At 37.3% G+C, this 19,857-nt stretch overlaps 1 protein-coding gene across 4 annotated transcripts; it reads left to right on the top strand.

Annotated features, from left to right (window-relative positions):
- The first annotated feature begins 381 nt into the window (after nt 1-381).
- LOC114822098 (uncharacterized) lies at nt 382-14,795 on the top strand. 4 transcript variants are annotated; one of them, XR_011577282.1, is made up of 30 exons: nt 382-833; nt 1,029-1,122; nt 1,397-1,472; nt 1,956-2,020; nt 2,103-2,147; nt 2,276-2,376; nt 2,461-2,602; nt 3,257-3,318; nt 3,394-3,467; nt 3,554-3,624; nt 3,938-4,025; nt 4,102-4,174; nt 4,263-4,358; nt 4,964-5,069; nt 5,272-5,365; nt 5,455-5,538; nt 5,621-5,777; nt 5,982-6,181; nt 6,270-6,314; nt 6,521-6,549; nt 6,638-6,759; nt 7,020-7,067; nt 7,471-7,595; nt 7,686-7,966; nt 8,129-9,074; nt 9,512-9,583; nt 9,892-10,011; nt 10,095-10,222; nt 13,960-13,988; nt 14,065-14,203. XR_011577282.1 is itself a non-coding variant. In XM_070815615.1 (28 exons), the coding sequence occupies exons 1-28, from the start codon at nt 470-472 to the stop codon at nt 10,137-10,139; spliced, it is 3,825 nt and encodes a 1,274-aa protein (XP_070671716.1). In that variant the 5' UTR covers nt 382-469; the 3' UTR covers nt 10,140-10,449. The 4 variants fall into 4 exon arrangements, 1 of the variants encoding a protein (XP_070671716.1); XR_011577284.1 differs by lacking the exon at nt 13,960-13,988 and having other exon boundaries at nt 10,095-10,206; nt 14,065-14,795; XR_011577283.1 differs by lacking the exon at nt 13,960-13,988 and having other exon boundaries at nt 10,095-10,239; nt 14,065-14,795.
- The last annotated feature ends 5,062 nt before the right edge of the window (nt 14,796-19,857 follow it).

Raw genomic sequence — 19,857 nt, 5'->3', positions numbered from 1 at the left:
CAATTTCATTGGCAGTGTTCCAATTAATCCAACCAGTTCTCTTCAGTTTTGCTTCTTCATTGTTATTACAAATAGATGGTGATGAATTTTAGGGTGAAAATCTTTTTCCTAAAATCGAAATTTTTATTGGGTTAGTAATTCATGTTTTCAATTTTCATTCTCTCTCCATTTTCAGTTTTAATCACATATTTGCATTCAATTAATTTTTAAATAATTTTTATGGAATTCTTTGGAGATGATTGAAAATAATAAGAAATTATTGTTATGGACACACATCCACAATTTATAAAATAATCACTTAAGAAAATATGAGAATATTTTTGCCCAAAAAATAAAAAGGTAAAGAAAAAGAACAAAAAGGGTTTGCGCTCCTAATTTTCCCGCCTAAATAACCCCACATTTTCACCCTCATAAAACCCATGGATTCCTTCATTCCCAGACTTTTATTTCCGCACCAGAGCACCCAAAAATGGTGTCTGCAACTCCCGGAAGAAACCCTAACCCTACCACTAAAACCTCCAAAAATGGGTACCAAATTGGAGGCGTCCAGGTGGAGTTCCCGTACCACCCGTACGGTGCCCAGCTGGCATTCATGAGCAGGGTCATCTCCACTCTCGATCGAGCTCACAGAGACGGTCATTGCCACGCATTGCTCGAGTCTCCGACCGGAACCGGAAAATCGCTTTCTCTTCTCTGCTCCACTCTCGCTTGGCAACAGGCTTATAAGTCCAAGAATCAGTTCGCCAATCTCTTGCATTCCAAGCCCGATCCCAAGGCCATGACCGATCCGGCGGCTCACGGCGGCGGATTTGTTCCCGAAGAGGAACCTTCAAGTTTGTGCCATCACATTAAACCCTAAATTTATATTTTTTTGTTCTTGATTTTCTATTCACCCGTTAGATTCTGATGTCAATTTCATAGAGTCCACTTAGTTTTTATAGGATACAAATTTAAATACGTATGGTATAGATGGTTAAAACTGCTACTTCCGTTGCATTAATTGTTAAATGTGTAATTTTTATTTATAGGTGTTCAGTTATCGGAGAAGGCAAAGACAAAGCAATCCTTGGCAAACAATAAGGATGAAAAGAAAAAGGCAACACCTACCATATACTACGCATCGTAAGTTGTTTGCTTATTTATTTTTGTTGAACTAGCCTTAGAGTTAGAAATCTGCTTTCTTATCATGAAAACGAGCCCTTGAAATGAAAGATGTTAGAGATATTTCAAAATTTCAGCATATTGCTTGCTAAATGGAATCATCCTTTGATTTGCTTATCATTTTATAAGTCCAAGTCCAACAGTAGAATTGAATAACTATGAGCTTTGAAGTACCATTGAGTGTCAAATTGATTAGACTAACTTAACGATCATATTTTTTTTCATGTCTATTTAGGAGGACACACTCACAAATTTCTCAAGTGATACGTGAGTATCGGAAAACTTCCTACCGGGTGCCTATGGCAGTGCTGGTAAGTTTAATACATTCCTTTTATGTTTATTGTTAATGTTGATCTGATCGCTCCTACAAAGATTTGTCGTTAAGGAACATTGAGATTTCCAATTACTTCAGTGTTCAGACTTTACACTTTATTTAAGTTTTAACTGAAAAATGAAGGTTTGATGGAGACTGTAAAGTGCCGAATGTTGAAGTTTGCACAAGCATCTGTGTTTGTAGAAATCTGGATATGGTCAGATGAAGAGTACCGACATTGCTTAAGATGAATGTTTCGGTTACAATATATCTGTGTATTTAACTATTCACCAAAATGTGGTCCATACAGCAGAAAGAATTATTAAGTTCCTCTGTTACTGTTTTTTTCTTTTTTCTTTCTTTTCTAGAAATTCCTGACTAAGTTTCTACCATCAAAGTTGGTGCAGTCTAAACTTACACTAAGATGCACCACACCTTTCTTGTTTGCATGCTTGTTTTTCACCATTTTTATTTTTTCCAGGCCTCAAGGAAGCATTACTGCACAAATGCACAAGTACATGGGAAAGAGAATATTGACGAAGAATGGTGCACTTTTAACATATATTGTTACTCCTTTTTGTTATCTCCTTTTATGTTTCTGTCTAAAATCTGTTATTTGAATTTTCAGTAAGCTGCTTTTGAAGAACCGAGAGGTTGGATGCTTAGAATTTAAGTGAGTTACTTTTTTATTTTTGTGCTTCCATTATCTTATTTGTGTTTGGTTACACAGCAGATGTACTTCAGAGCATTTAGAACAATTAATTAGGAGCGTAATCGTATGACAATCTCTCTTGCTAACAGAAATGTAAACAAAGTCAAAGGCCATCCATCACTTCAGAAAGGAGGCTGCCATGAGGCCCATGATATTGAAGATCTTGTAAAAGTTGGAAAATCTGTGAAAGGTCTGCTTTGTTGTTATATATCTAGCATGTGCACTGTGTATACTGCTATAGTTACATTTGACTGAGATACTCGTCACTTTTCAGGTTGTTCATATTATGCAGCACGATCTTTGTCAGATGATGCAGAATTGGTTTTTTGCCCATATAACTACATCATTAATCCAGTAATTCGGGGAGCAATGGAAGTAGATATTAAGGGATCCATTGTTGTTCTCGATGAAGCCCAGTATGTTGTACCACTTTGTGTATATATTTGTTTAATTTTCTTTTTTTCACCTTGCTCGGTTTTCTGAGTATAGGCAATATGGGTTGCAGCATTATTGTGATTGATCCTCTCTTTGTTTCAAACATTCTTTCTACTTCAAGTTATATTCTGTTTGACACCCCTTGTATTTCTTTGCAACACTAAGATTCTGCATTTTCCAATTTCCAGTTGTACTTGATCATAAAAATGAGGAATTCCCTGGTTAATATTATGCGTTTTCCTACTACATATCACTGCTATAAATTAGAATATGTTGATTATTAAGTCGAAAGATTCCCCATTAACTTGGTGCTTCATTCTATGGATTCTTTTTGGCTGCAGGATACAAAATAAAAGGAGATATTTCCCTATTTTATTTGCCTAAATTTTAAATTTGGAAATGATTTCAACACACCTTTTTTCACCTCTTACACTCCCCTCTTCTAATTTTAGCCTTGAGATTGAACAATCAAAGGAGAATCAATGGTTGAAATTAAAATGGGGTGTGTAGAATGTGAAATAGGGTGTGTTGAAATCACTTCCCTTTTAAAATTTTCTGAACTTGTTTTAATTAAGACTTTCATGCTTGGGTCTTTGAGACTTTCTCAAGAGGTCTTTTACATTACTTGTTTGCAGCAATATGGAAGACGTTGCTCGTGATGCTGGTAGTGTTGATATTGAAGAAGACATTTTGCACAGTAGGGCACTAAGTTAGTAATATTTTCTTTCAGTGTCACTTTCTAGTTCTTATATAGTTGTCATACCTTCTAAAGAATTGCAGATAGAACTAGAGCAGCTTTGCCCAGTTGACGTTTTGGTATACCAACCTCTATACGAAACAATACAGGTTTGGTTTCATATATACTTCTTGCAATTGTTTCAAGTAACTGTTTTGTGATTCTGTGGTCATTAATGAGTGATACATATCCATAGGGCCTCATAAGTTGGATTGAGCAAAGGAAAAATAAGTTGGAGAAGCGTGAATTTCAGTACTATGTCTCTTGGTAAGAATTTTGGTTGACGTTTTCCTCAATTATCAATTTATCATTGATCTGTTAACTATAATATTTTCAAGTAATTTAAAAAAAAAATGGTTCATGCAATTATGGGGTACCTTTCACTTTGCAATCTTGTAATAAAAAAAATGTAAACAAGTAATTTGATCTTTCACTCTTTCTGTTAATTCTTAAAATTTCTTTAAACAATTACCGATAGGATGAGAAGTGTTTGTGTTTCAGGTTTGGAAATCTAGCATTTTGAATAATTTTAGACTGGTCTTTTAACTTTTCTTTGGGTGGTTTTTATTGTATGTCACAGTTGGACTGGCGATAAGGCTTTGAGAGAGCTCCAAGAAGCTAATGTATCACAGCAGTGCTTCCCAATCTTACTTGAATGTGCTGTGAAGGTAATTTAGCTACAATAGTTTCTCCCATTACACACTATTTTGTTCTGTGTCAGTCAAAGTGTGTTTTCTTTTTCAGGCATTCAAAGCTGCTACAGATACAGAATCAGATATACCACATTTAAGTGGCATGGCTGTTGTGATATTGGAAGGTAAAAACCTTGTAGTTTTTAAGTATAAATGTCTTAAGTTTACCCTCACTAAATATATCGATTGATCTTCTTTGATAATGTCACACAGGATTGTTCTCTTCGCTTACTTACTTTTTCTCAAGAAATGGGTGTCATATGGTTGATTTTCAGCTTGCTTTACAACGATATGTTAAAAGAGATGCTGGTAAGCAATTAATAGCTGTTATCTGGTTATCTTTGAGGATAGTGATATAGAACACGTGGCTAATATTTTTCGTTGGGTCTTCTCTGTCTAGCAGTTTAATTTTCATCCAAATTAATCGTGTAGTTGGTAAAGCAGAGGCATTGTTCAAATTTGTTTTCATGTTACCCTTTAAACATTCTTTCTGTAAAGTATGTCTTTTAGTGGAGGAAGAAAGGCAAGAATGTTGTGGAATTCCACTGTGGTAGCTGTCATTTGGGTAATTTTCTTGGAGAGAAATAGGAGTCTTTGAGAGCTATAGTGGGGATGTAGAAGAAAGCTCTTGGGAAAGAGTCGGTTTTGGGCATCATTATGGGCTTCCTTCTATAGTCTTCAGGGATCTGTCAGTTCTATTATTTTATTAAATTGGGGTGCTTATGTAGCTCATTTGGTGAGTTGAATTACATTACGACGGTACTTTGGTTTTGTCCTTGAAGGTTGTATAATTTTTTGGTGGACCTCTAGTTCACTATGTTTTGTATTGCATTTTTTTGATCTCATTATTTCTCATAAAAATATCTTTATGGGAGCTGCAGTTTGATAAAATACGGATTCTGATATTGTATCAGGAGCTTCTGGCGATTGGACGCATACCTTAAGTTTGTGGTGTTTGAATCCTGCTGTTGTGTTTAAAGATATTGCTGATCTTTCCTTGTCAGTCATTTTAACATCAGGGTTAGTATAGTGCAGGTGAATCTGTACAATTGTATTTTTATAACTATTTGTCCAAATGAATGTTTTTGCCTGTTTTATATTGGTGACTGATGCTTCTCATGGTCTGGTTTCCTGCACTTTTGTTGCATTGCTTGCCTCTAGGTGAGATACTTTTCACAGTAATCATACGCCTGACCAATCTTTTTTTTTTTTTTTAACTTAGGACTCTGTCACCTTTGAATTCCTTTTCATCTGAGCTTGGTCTTCAGTTTGGAACAACTCTGGAAGCTCCACATGTTATTGATGTTGAATCACAAGTATATTAATTTTTTGTCCCTTACTGGTCATCCATTCTTTCTGCTTGCATAGTTCTTGTAAGTATAAGGTTTCAGCTTTTTCCCTGCAGGTTTGGCCCGCTGTTATTTCTACTGGCCCAGGTAACTTACCATTGAATGCAAGTTATAAGACAGCAGATGAATATGCCTTCCAGGTAATTTTACCAAATCTTGAAATGATTTTTAGTTTAATTTCCACTTAGTAAACTAATATTGTAATTTTATGTTACTGTGAAGGATGCACTCGGAAAATCCTTGGAAGAAATTTTCAAGATTGTTCCAGGTGGGTGTCTTGTGTTCTTCCCAAGTTATAAGCTGATGGGAAAACTATGCAAGCGTTGGCATGGAACAGGACAATGGTCTCAGTTAAATGAAAAAAAGAACCTTTTTGTTGGTGAGGCTTTTTTTGTTCGCTTACTCACTACTTATGTTATGCTTCACAAAACATTCCTTTAGAAGTTTCCTGTGAGATTGTGTTTATACTTTATTCGTCTCATGGTATTTCTGCATGAATGCAAGACTTGGAGCTCATTGTTGATTTTTCTTTATTGTTATTTTGTGTTGGATTGTACTACTTAGTTGTTATTGCTTAGCGCAGAGCCAAGAGGAGGAGACCAGGAGGAATTTGATGCTGTTTTGAAGGGTTATTATGATTCAATTTGTAAGGGTAATAAACCAGTTTTTGGGGCAAAGAAAAGTGCCAACAAGATAGCAAAAAAAAGTCACTTCGCTGCGTTCAAGTGTCCACGAAAGAGTAACATTGATGGAGCTGCTTTTCTTGCTGTGTGCCGAGGAAAGGTGCACACAATTGTGGTCCTACATAAAAATAATGATAGGGTGTTTTATTAAGTTTGCACATGCTCAATCATTATGCTTATGCTTGCAGGTTTCAGAAGGAATTGATTTTTCAGATGACAATGCTCGGGCAGTGGTATCCTTTTCTGTTTTTTGGTAGTGTGATTTATATTTTGAGGTGGGGGAGGGAGGGTAGGGGAGAGGGGGAGGTTGGTGTTTGGTCACAATGGGGAGGAGACTGATGAGCTTAGACATCATAATCTTTGGTTAATTGGATTGGCTAATACAGTAATACAATGGTCATATTTTTATGTGATTGTCTATTTATCTTAACTATCTCAGATAATTGTCGGGATTCCGTTTCCCAACATGTAAGAACTTCTCGTTTTAGTATTTTTGTTTTGGAACAGATATGTCTTAGGAGTAACAGTTCGCTGATTGCTCTCAACCTCTTTTCAGAAATGATATTCAAGTTGTCTTAAAGAAGAAGTATAATGATACACATAAGTCATCCAAAAGCCTTTTGAGTGGGAACGAGTGGTATTGCCAGCAAGCCTTTCGAGCTCTAAATCAAGCTGCAGGTAATCCCTACCTTTTCAAAGTGGATTAACTTAACATATATTTGTGTATAAGATGACTCATCACTAAGCGTAGAAATTTTTCCACCAAGCCTCATTTGAAAGTTTTCTGTGCACCATCTGATGATTTATTTTAATCTGTAGTAGGCTAGCCGACATTCACCTCTCCCAGACCCTGCTTAAAGCGGGAGCCTTGTGCACTGGGTACGACCTTTTTTTGTAGTTAGGCTATTCTGTATTAATTGGCTTCTTTATTTGTGTAGGACGTTGCATTCGCCATAGGTTTGATTATGGAGCTGTCATCTTATTAGGTAACTGTTCTTGAATATATGTTCTTATCTCTTAAAATCACGGATAATTTTCTCAACAGAAGTAATTTTTTGGCAAATTTATTAACTAGAATATTTTGTATTCGGACTTTAAACTCTCAGTGTCACTGTCAGCTCAGTAATGTTTCTATGAAAGCTGTTTTTGAATCTCGCATTGGCTAACTTCAGCCTCATCTTTTGTGCGATTTGCTGTCAAACTTTTCCATGATATCTTTTTAATTCTTTTTTTTTTTCTAAGTGCTCACAATGTAAAGGTTTTTCAAAGTTTTAAACACAATTTCTTTGACATCTTTTTGGTTTTTGGGTGAAATTTATTAGTCTTTTGTTGTTTCTATATCTGCCTTTTAACATTGTTTATACAAATTTAATAATTTATTCCAAGCAGATGAACGCTATCACAAGGAAAGAAATACAGCATATGTGTCAAAGTGGCTAAAGAAATCCATCAGACATTATAACAACTTTGATACGTCAATGGAGGAATTAAAATCCTTTTTCAGTGATGTCAAGGTTTGCTGCATGCTCCCGATTTTCTTCTTCAGATACTTTTCTTATCCTTGAACAATATTAAGTATTATAAATTGGTTAACCTTCATGCAGGAAAGAGTAAGCAAGAATATGGTTAATGTTTCACAGAGGTTTGAAGCTAAAGAGGAAATTATTCACTCTATGGGTCAAAATGAAGGAATTACAAAAGTGAAATATCAGAAATTAAAGAAGTTCGATTGTTGCAAACGACCAGAGAATTCTGAAATGAAGCATGATGGCCAACTGGCATCTCAAGGTTGTATGGAAGCTCAGCAATTTGTGCGAATGGATGTGGATGCTGACCATAGCAAGGAAATAATTGATCTAGATTGTTGTCCTCAGAAAAATTTAGGGTAAGTGTCACTGTGTTTTTCTGAATTAAATAATGATTACTCAAGTGAGATAATGGCCTTGTATTAGTTAAGGGCACCAATAAATCTGCTTTCCTGCACAGAGTTTCTAATTCTCATTCGGCATTCTGTTACCAATACCGTCCAAAACCCATTTCTTTTCAGGTACCCAAAGCCATCTTTGTCCATGGCATTCTCTGATGCAGATCCAGACATCTCCATTGTCAAAGAAATCCCTAATATGGATGGAATTGGTTCCGTATACAGTCCAGGATCCTTAAATAAGGATGAGAATTCTGGTTTAACTTCAATCACAATTGAGGCTTCTTCTCATGAAATGTCATTTCAATCAATAGCCTTGACCAATAGTAGCAGAGCTTCTCCAAATGCCCAGTGCAGCCTTGTAGCAACTCCTAAAAAGAATGTGACTTTGAAGATGCACAGCTCGATACTAGAAACAGAATCATCTTTGAATTTGAGTGTTAATTCTCATACCCAAAAGAGGAGAAAGTCAATGTATTCACCACTGGTCAACTTCGTTAATGGACAGTCTGATACTCCTGATTCTGAAACTCCAGATTCTACTAGTTCTGTAAATTACTCAATGGCTAGCAGAGATGCGAATCGCAAAATTGAATTTAGTGTTGAGACTAATGGTTCAGAACACAAATCTAAGTCCAATGTTCCTCATGTTCTCACGACTAATATTTGTGTTGCTTCATCCACGTCAGCTGGTTGTGTAATGGATAAAAGACTACAAATTTCTTGCTCACTCTGCAAAACCCCGTTGGGACTTCCTGAGAATCAGCTACATCTAACATGCTCTTTGTCTTCTTCGTCGAAATGTCATTTAGAATCTCTTGGTACGAATGTATTAAAGTTTCACACAGGAAATACATCCTCATCAGGAATACCTGTTATTATAACTGACAGTGCATCAGTTGATCAGAGGCTCTTGAATTCTGAAGGTGCTACTGGACAGGGCATATGGTGTGAAGAGGATGGATGTGTTTTCAGTACCATCTTCTGCCCCTTCTGCAGTAGCCACAACAATTGCCTTGGTGTACGTGTCATGGCAGCTAACAGGTCAAATGTTCATTTACTCAACAAGGTAGGTTTCTATTTAACTTCTATAGGTTACTGGATTACATTTTGATACAGAATTTAGAAATTTCTCTCTCAGAAATTTGCGTAATTGGATTGCTGCTATTAGTTAGTTTTGGAATGTTTTCGTAGTCTGCTATTAGTTACTTTTGGAATGTTTTCGCCGTTTCCAAGTGTCAGGGTGATCTTGCTATTTATCCTGTTTTGTTTGTGCTTTTGCAGACTTCATGTCCGCTCTTGTATTTTTATCGTTTTTTTTTAAAATAAAAAAACTGGATTGAATGTTGCTACACTAAATTTATTTCCCATTTTGCCTGATTCTTGCAATTTCTGAGAAGTTAATGCAATTTCTTACGTCTTTGCGGATACTGTTTGTAGCTGGTATTCTATGGTGCTTTCTTTTCTCACCTGACTCGTTGTTTTATGGTTTCCTAATTGATGCAGATACTGTTTTACTTAGATCAGTTGCATATTCAAAATCTTAAAGCATCTAGTGATAGCGCTCCAGAAGACAAGGTAAGTTTGTAATATTTGGTCTTACAATTGTATTTGGAATGCTAAAAAGAAACTTAGGACTTGTGTCATCGTAGAATCAGGGATTCACAGTTAAGTTATAACAGTATGCGGAAGTGGCCGATATTTTATTTATTGAAATTTGAAACTCCATAGTAAAGTTCTTTTGGCAATTTTACTGAAAATCTGATTGAACATGGATTTGCTAGTCTCCCTTAACCATCTTGCAGAGCATTTTTTTGTTTTGTGAAGATTTACTGCATAAATGTCCAAGACCGTCTAAATAACGGTCCTAGTCTGTTTGTATGTAGGATCTCTTGCCTGCAGTTGATTCAAGTAGGGATAAAGCCTCCATTCTAAATTCCTTTGATAGATTCTCATACTCGCCGCAAGAGCAGAACATGGGAGGCTGGAGGACTACAAAATCAAAGGTTAGGAAATAAGGAACATTGTAATCTGATTATAGCGAATCCTTCCAGGGCGGATGTGATAATTAATTTTTGTAACGGTGCAGCTTAAACTACCCAAAAGACGCCTACTTCCTGAAGCAGAGGACTAACTGCGGGAATTGTCTTTGTATCTGAAATTATTGCACATATCACCTCGGTCGATGCTGTGATGCTGATGTAGATCTCCCTCCTTGCTAGGGATGGGCAATGGTTATGCGGGCGGGTAACCACGGTTAATTTACCCATAACCGTTTATGTTCATACCCGCATAACCGTTTACCCGTTGGGTAATTACATAAATGGTTATACCCATAATCATAACCGTTTATAAACGGTTATCCAGACTCATAACCGTGTATCCATTTACCCATAACCATTTACCCATTTAACCGTAACTATAACTATTTACCCGTTTACCCATTTTTTTTGCCCGTTTATCCTTTTTTTACCCATTTACCTTTTTTTTTCGCCCGTCTACATTATTTTTTTAACAATTTGAAAATTACAAAAGAAAAATTTGTCATAATTTTTATTTTCTGACAATTAAACATCGTTATAAGTACATTTTAGCATACATTTCCCTATTTTAATCATTTAAGTCCTCGTATAATTCTAATAATTGAAATAATAGTTTACGAACGATATTTTTCTGTATAGCAACCAATCAATTTTTTTTATTCTGTATAGCAACCAATAAATTATGGAAGTTCAGGAACCTGAGAAAATTGAGCCTAAAGGAAGAGTGAAAGTAGAGCTTTTTTATTTCTAAATTCCCGAATGATTTTTAAAGCAACAGACCCTTTAGCAACAGCTCATAAATCTATGTTTCTGATAACAAAAAACAACCATATGAAACCAACCAAATTTCATCTAATTCATCACAAAACTGAGTTAACCCTCTATTATTTCATATAATTTCATCTAATTGAAATTTGTGTTTCGAACACGTTCAATCACAAAGTATCATCGACTCGTTGTCACCAAAAGAGGCCTACAAAAGAAATGTATAATTGAATTAGTATGCATAAATTGAATGAGTATCACCAATAACTCCAAAGTAAAAAATAAAAATAAAGATTAGTTTTTACCACATTCACATCAATATCATCACCGAATGAAGAATCTTCAACACGAGTAGAGTTTGAATTTGGTTCAATAGTAAAAATTAAAATTAGGCTAAAATAGTAAAATTTTGAACATATACATAATTGATATGAAATTTTACAGTAAGTACCTTGCATCTGACCCCACAACCAGTCTCGAGAACACATGAGTGCTTCCACTGTGCTTGAATGAAGTCGGCTACGATGTGGACTAATAATCCTACCACCAGTACTAAATGAAGACTCTGAAGCTACTGTAGATACAGGAATAGCCAAAATATCTCGAGCTATCTGATGCAAAATAGGATATTTAATCCCATTTGTCTTCCACCACGACAATATATCAAAATCTTGAGTCCTAGGCAAGACTTTCTCCCCCAAATATAGGTCTAAGTCAGATTGTTCATTACCGATGGTAGAATCCATAACAAACTAGTCATAAGATGTTAAAGGATCACCAACTCTGAAATCAAATGACTGTGATGAAAAATCAGTCGAAGAAGAAGATTCAAAAGACCAATGCCCAGGTCTATGCTTCAATTCATACTCTTTGACCAACTTAACAGCCAAGTCAAAGACTTTCTCAATCTCTGATGGAGCATTACCTTCATCAAAACTATATGCACCATGTTTAACAGACCCATCACCGGTTATAACTGGACTCTTTTTCTTTGTCTTCAATACAGGACATGTTCTAACATGTGAAAGTAAAGATGAAGTACCAACAGTGGAGCTCGATGCTAGCCTAGCTTTACAATGGTTACAGATAACTTTCACCTCCCCACAAAAACATTTTTCCTCAAAATGCTGCCAGACAACTGAGGTTCTTTTTCTCTTCCTACTAGTGTCATCAAAGCTTGATTCACTTAGGTCCAATTCTTGATCAAGATTAATTGGTTCAATAGCTTGGTTCTCGCTTTGAGTCTCCATCTTGGAACTAGTTGAAACAGTTAGATACAAGACTTTTTGAAGATCTAAAGATCTTCAAATAATTCATACAAAAAGAGTTCCTGCTGAAACAAATACAGATAATCAATTCACAAATTACATTGCAGGTGGAAATAGTGTACATATAATGAACGAGATGCAAATATCAAAATGCTTATATGTCATGTAAGAGAATGAGGACGGATGCATACAAACATCACCACCACGGAACAACGAAGAAATGTTTAAGCGGGAAAAAAAATGAAGATATAGAGTTCAGAATATAAAAGAAAAACAGGAAAGCAATTGAACAAAAGAACACTATACTGTCATAAAACCCAAGGTCAATATACTATTTGGGTTATACTTTGTGATAGATGCAAGTTGCAACAGATTTAAAGGCTCATACAAAAAGGTGCTGTATGAGATGTGTATCTGTGAAGTGTGAGTGAAGAGAGAGAGAGAGAATAAGCAGAGAATAATAAACAGAAAAGTTCGTTATTCTAACCCTTTTCTGTGTTGAATGGGTCCATTTGAACCCTTTTTCTCTGCTTTAGTTTGTGTTTTGCAGCTAATAGGGGACCTAGAGCTACCCCAAGTTTCTAAAAGACATAGAGCCTAGAGCTACCCCATTACATACAATCGGGACTGAGGAAGTTGGAACCCCCTACTTATTAGTTTGCTTGTTCCCCTCTACCGGAAAAATCTTGGATCTGATTGCTGGACCACGTAACCTGTCCAACCCTCCCCACAACAGAGTCGGGTCCCCCTGTATTTGGTCCCACCCAACCACACGCTGGTCCTACAGTTTGAGTCAGCTACCCTATATGGTAGCTGCACACAAACTCCTCCATCCCCACCTATGATGAATACTTGGCTCCAGAGTACAAGCTAACCCCTGACTTCTTAACTGAATTAAACTAATCTCACATTATATAAACTGCCTCACCCACATTCTTCACCCAAACAACAGAAACCAAATGATATCAATGATAATAGTATTAATAAACAGAAAGGTGTCAGGCTAAAACTTTGGCTACGGTTGAGAGTTTTCTTGCTTAGTAAGGATCTCGACATATGGTTGTCTGTAATAAAGTAATAATTAATAATAAAAATAAAGTTCATATGCTACATTTCATTCAAACAAAACAATACCAAATAGTCCTAGGCAAAATTTAAAAGCCTGTAGAGTAATAAGAGTTGAATAAAGATATGTGAGCACATAATTACTCTACTAAATTCAGTAATACATAACAAAGATACAAACTGGAGAACCAAACACACAAGTACATTTCCAAAATCTCAAACCCTAAATTAATTCCAAAATTTACTTGATGTCCTGGATTCTAAGGTGAGGAGGTTGTCTGAGGTGAGGTCGAGGAGGGTCGTGAGGTTGTCTGAGCGAGGTCGCCAAGGTGTGGTCGAGTCGAAGTCGAGAGGCGCATAGAGAGAGCGACGGAGAGAGAGGTGCAGAGAGAGAGAGCGACGGAGAGAGAGGCGCAAAGAGAGAGCGACGGAGAGAGAGAGCGACGGAGAGAGAGAGAGTGACGGACGGAGAGAGAGAGCGACGGAGAGAGAGAGTGACGAAGTCGAGAGGGAGAAAGAGAGTGACGGAGTTGTAACTCTAAGGGTTTTTAATTTTTTTTTAATTTTACATATATTAAATTAAATGGGTAAATGGATACCCGTTATAACCATGAATATTACCCATAACCGATGGATACCCGTTATAACCGCGGATAATATCCATAACCGCCCATATAAATTTCATGGATAAATGGTTATACCCATAACCGTTTATTTGTTTAAACGGTTACCCATAACCATAACCATCAACTTTAAATGGGCGGGTAACCGCGGTTACCCATACCCATGGGTATTTTGCCCATCCCTACTCCTTACATTATATAAATTACCGAGGCAATACAGGTTCTTGTAAATCAACTGCATTTTTCTTAAGCTATTGTGTAGTGCATTAACAATTTGAGTTTGTTGCTGCCACCAGGACAATGGGGCCGATAACTCCACCCATTGTAATATGACTAAAGGTAGCAGCAGGCAGAGCAGTTGATGATTTTGTTGCTGCTTGATTTTCATTAGTTCCGTCGAAAACTTGTCTTGCATTTACATGGATATGATCCACCAAGTCGATTTGGTTCTACCTACAGCAATGGCGAGAGAGCGAAAGGGCGTGAGCAGTGGAGTAACTCAAATGTACCGTGCATCTACTCTCTCTTCAGCATCTAATGTTAAGACTATATCGTAAATTACTATGCCAATTTATAGACTGGTAAACAGAAGAATTCATTGGTAATGAAATGTGGAGTTTGTAGACAATGTCGCAAACAACTAGAAGCAACGAAAAAACTACAAGAATTCAAGATACCCAAAAATACAAATACAAGCTCTTCAGATCGGTCCCTAGTTTCTTCTAGTCCACGTATCAGATCAGAGATAACTAGTATAACAAACCTATCAAAGTCATCCACCATAGGTAAGTTCACCTTCCTGCAAAGGCAAGCATCAAAAAGATCAACGAGATGCCCAAGAGTGGCAAATTCATGACTCGTAGTTTGAGAGTTAAAGAACAATTTAGGAGAATCTGCTCCATTGGTTTTGGGTTCTGTATTCGTTTGGTTTAGGGTTTGTAATTTGTGGGATTTGAGTTGTGAGAATTTAAACTCTCTTTTGTAATCTCCGTTTGTTTAGTGAAATTTCTCATCATGCCTCTGTAAACACGAATATTCCTGCAATGAATGAGACAAGAACACATGTACAAAATAATATTTGTATTAATGATTTAGGGGTTACAATCTCTTCGACAAATTTAGCCTTTGATTCGATCTTCGTAATGCGTAGATTTGTGGATTGTGCTGTTGATCCAAGGGTCGTTGGGGCTTGATCTTGAAGGGTGACGAATGGATCTTTAAGGGGCTTTTGGGCTTGATTTTGAAGAACGGTTGTGCGGATTTCTTCAACGGCTTTTGGGCTTAATTTTGAAGGTTGATGGGTGAACGGATCTTCAAGGGCTTTTAGACTTGATCTTGAAGAACGGTTGGATGTGTGGATTTGTTGATGTTGTTGATTCAAAGGGCCGTTGGGGCTTGATCTTAGGATGAACGGACGATGAACGATGAACACTTTCTTCAAGGGCTGTCGGGGCTTGATCTTGAATTGGTGGAGGTTCTTCAAGGGCCGTTGGGGCTTGATCTTGAAGGAGGATTTGACGAAGAACGAAGAGAGCTTTCTTGATCCTTCGGGATTGGCTTGGGAGCTTTAGAGTTTCAAAGCTTCAAGGTTTTGGTGTGATGTGAATTGGTTATGAATTGTTGTCCTAAAATGAATGAAATGGCCTTGTATTTATAGAAGTTTTTCAAGGCCTAATTTTGAATATAATATTAAGATGAAATAAATAATTTATGCCAGGTGTTGACACGTGTCTTTATTTGATGACTTTTCCGATTTATTTTGATTTTTCGTTTAGTCACACGCTACATGTAAAAATTTATGTGACACGTGAGCGTTGAAATTGTAATTATTGGTCAACATTTATTTCACCGAAATTTCGATGTCTACAAATGCCCCCACTTCAAGGCGCGTCGTATACATGTGCTTGTCACGTGTAGGAGATGCGTTTTGAAGTCCTTTAATGTAGATGTTGATCCAAGGGCCATCGAGACTTGATCTTGAATTGGGCTGGAAATTTCTTCAAGGGTCGTTGAGGCTTGATCTTGAATTGGGCTGGAAGTTTCTTCAAGGGCCGTTGAGGCTTGTTCTTGAACTTTGTTTGAAATTTCTTCAAGGGCCGTTGAGGCTTGATCTTGAATTAAATTGGACCACAATGAGCTTCACGTGGTAGGTGATCTTTGGCTTTGGTAATGGATGAATCGACATGTATTTTGTTGCGCTTGTTGACTTTCCACAGCTTTGATCTTGAACTGGGTTGGAGGATTTTATGGTTTCCTCCAATTGTTGACTTTCCACAAGCTTATTCTTGAACTAGGCTAGGGGTTTCTTCTGCTAGACTTGCATCAAAATGTCTAGATTTACTCTTTTTATCTGGAGTTGAATTTGGTTCAAGGATGGTCGATACTTGATCTTGAATCGGACATGATTTCTTCAAGTTGGTGACTTGATCTTTAAGGATTTGATTCAAGGGTGGTGAATCGGCACGTGCAGCTCACAACGCCTAGCGAGTCGACTCAAGAATTTGAGGGTCGAAACAAGTCCGCCAAATCTAGAGTACTTGCAACCCTGATGATATAAGATATTTTTGCTTTTGAAGAAGTAGTAGATGAATCGACATGTGTTTTTCTGTGCTTGTCTCCACATGCTTTAATGTATCATTTTCACTTGCCATATCTGTTTTTCAGGTAGAGGTGGTATCTTCTGCTGCCTTGTCTATTTCCTTGGCAGAGCGATGCTAGGTAAGCAATCAGGGAAGGGTTCCAGGCAGTCGATTCCTGATTGGGAGTTTGACTTCAAGTTCCGACTGATTGATCTTTTTCTTATTGTCCTACAGGTAAGAACAAGGACAAAGAAAAGGACAGGGAGAAAGCATGATATGAGATACTCTTGCTTTCGAAGAAGTGGTGGCGATTTGATAGCGTTACACAGCGAGGCTTTGCTCTTCGGCGATGGTGCCAGCGAAAGGCTATTAAAGCTTCTTTGATTAGGGCAATGATGCTGAGCTTGGATTTGATTTAGACTCCTTCATTTGGGTTATGTGATTTTGCAGGGAAGGTCGTCTTGCTATAGTGATGCGTTCTGGCTCATCATTGATCCTTCTGCTTCGATCTCTTGCAGTATTTGCCCCCGATGCAGGAGTGGAATGCAACCTTTGCATTTAAATGATCCTTCAGAGCATTACTTCTAAGTGATGATGAATACTCGAGAGCAATGCAAGGTAAGCAACTAGGCAAAGGTTTCGGGCAATCAGTTCCAGATCCGAAGTTTGATTTTAGGTTCTGACCGATTGCCTTCTTTCTCCTTGTCTTGCAGGTAAGAGCAAGGGTAAAGGAAAAGACAGGGAAAAAGCATGATATGAGATACTCTTGCTTTCTACCCTGATGATATGAGATACTTTTGCTTTGGTGTCATTTATTTGTAGAGGTATTCCTGGAGAGGAAGAAAATTGAGTATTTCGAGAGGCTCTGCTGGGAGTGTACTCTCAGTGGTGAGGAAGAGTTGGGCATTTTTGTAGGTTTGCTTTGCTATGGAGGATGAAGGTCTACATATATAGGAATTTCCTGATAGCCAGTAGTGGTACTATTCTTTTACTCTTGTCGACAACCGTTGGGTAAGTGAAATAGTAAGATTCAAGCGTTTTCGACTTTTTCAAAAATCTTTGACAAAGTTGCCCGTGTTTTCTGCAAAGCTGAGGTTACGTGTGGAAGGTGTTGACAAATCCTGAAAAGCCGGTCTTTTTGAAATTAGGAAAGCGGTGCCCCTTCGATCTCTGAACGGCCATGTTGCCTCATTTTTTTTATAGAGGCATTAATCGTGTTCGAAAACACACTTAGAGAGTTGCCGCATGTAGGAGTTTCCTTTTTTTTTTTTTTGTATTTCTGAGAATTCGATTTACCCGACCTCTTCTTCCTTCATCATTTTTTTGCAAATGGCTTGCCCATCTGATCGTCGTCTTGATTTGAATGTTGGGGAAGATGTTGATATGTCTTCTCCAGACAACGTATGTCACTCATCCTTCTTATCCGCCACCGGTTCTCTTACAGTTGGGGACTCTGTGATGAAGAATGACATATTCGCTACGGTGGTAGCTAGAAATCTTCTCACCCCCAAGGACAACAGGATCCTTTCTAGTCATTCTGATGAGCTAGCTATTCAGGATTCTCTAGCTTTCAGTGTTCAGTGTGCGGGCTCCGTATCAAATATGGGCCAACGCCTTCTTGCTCGAACTCGTCAAGTTGAGTCACTGAGGGCTGAGGTGGCGAGTCTTAAGCAAGAGATTAGAGGGCTTAAGCATGAAAACAGAGAGTTGCACATGCTTGCCAATAGTTACTCGACGAGCATGAAGAGAAAGCTTGACCAGCTTCAGGAATCCGAAAGTCGGATTCAGAGTGACCATCAGATGTTTGTGAAGGCTCCTTTTTTTTTTATTTTTTTTATTTTTTACAGAGTGTTGAGGCTCCAAACAATCAACCTCCGGCGCCTCTTCTTCCTGGAGTTTCGCCGAGTGATGAGGCGCCACCTGATCAACCTTTGTGAAGGCTCCTTTTTTTTGACTCATGTAAAATGTACAATTATGTAAATTTTTAGAGCAATCAATAAATGAGTTTCATTTCATTCAATGTATTTCTTTCTTTTTATTTATTTATTTTTATTATTATTATTATTTATTTACTTTATTATATTTTTTGTTTTATATGACACGATCTTTCAAAGCAATGATGGCCATCATTACCTTTTTTTTATTATTATTTTACCTTTTTTTTTTTTTTGATGTGTGAATCTGTTTCCTCATATTGTGATATTGTGATCATCTAATTGCTTTATTCAAGCAATGTTGATCCCATAAATTGGCCATAAACCAAATAGTACGGCCATAACTTCCTTGCGGCCATAGCTTGCTTTATTCCCACAGACGGCGCCAAATGTTAATGCACAAAACCGGAGGGTCTTGGAACAACGTAAATCCGACTGTGAATCTGCAAGAAAGTAAAGAACACAAGATGTATCGTGGTTCACCCCAATGTTTGGGCTACGTCCACACTGATATTGTATTTCTCTGTTTGTGAGAGGATGAGAGGGTGAGAACCTTTGAGGGTGAGAGTGAGGCTTCCCATGGCCTAAGAATTGGCCTCCCTTAATGAAGAGAGTGAGGAGTCCTTTTATAGACACACTGCATCTTGCTGTTTATCTCCATGCTCTTGCTTTCGATGCTAAGACTCTTTTTTTTTTGTTATTCGTCCAATTGCACTCAACAAATTACAAAACAATTAAAATAACTTTTGCTTTCTCAAAAGGGAAGAAAAGGCATCATCATTGCATTGTATCTTGCTGTCTGTCTCCATGCTCTTACTTTTGGTGCTAAGACTCCTCATTTTTTTTGTTATCTGTCCAATTGCACTTAGCAAACAATTAAAATAACCTTTGCTTTCTCAAAAGTGAAGAAAAGGCATCATCATTGCATTGTATCTTGCTGTTTGTCTCCATGCTCTTGCTTTTGGTGCTAAGACTCCTCCTTTTTTTTGTTATTCGTCCAATTGCACTTAGCAAATTACAAAACAATTAAATAACTTTTGCTTTCCCAAAAGGGAAGAATAGGCATCATCATTGCGTTGCATCTATCTGTCCAATTGCACTTAGCAAATTACAAAAATAATTAAAATAACTTTTGCTTTCCCAAAAGGGAAGAAAAGGCATCATCATTGCATTGCATCTGTTCTGCAATGTCGATCAAGTTTCTTGAATCCAGTTGTATATAAATAGACCCTCTTGTAAGGTTTTAGATAGGTATTTGATCCCCATCCAATTTCCTTTAAGTTGCTGAGTGCTTGGGCTGTGCCACGACTACCATTGATCACCTTTCGCTGCGCTTTATTTATTACGCTTGTTGCCACAGGTTCAGGTCCTGCTGTGATTTTTTTTTTGTTTCATGCTGGGCATCGAAAGGATGTCGTGTGTGTGTATATATATATATATATATATATATATATATAAACACACACACACACATGGTTCATTGTGCTTTTGCTTTTGACTAGCATGTATGTGTGTACACACACACACATATGCACACGACTTTTTTTTTTTTTTTTTTTTGTTTTAAGGTACACAG

This window comes from Malus domestica, chromosome 16 (genome assembly GCF_042453785.1).
Source record: "Malus domestica chromosome 16, GDT2T_hap1".
Classification (NCBI taxonomy): Eukaryota; Viridiplantae; Streptophyta; class Magnoliopsida; order Rosales; family Rosaceae; genus Malus; species Malus domestica.
This window is presented reverse-complemented; position numbering and strand designations above follow the sequence as displayed.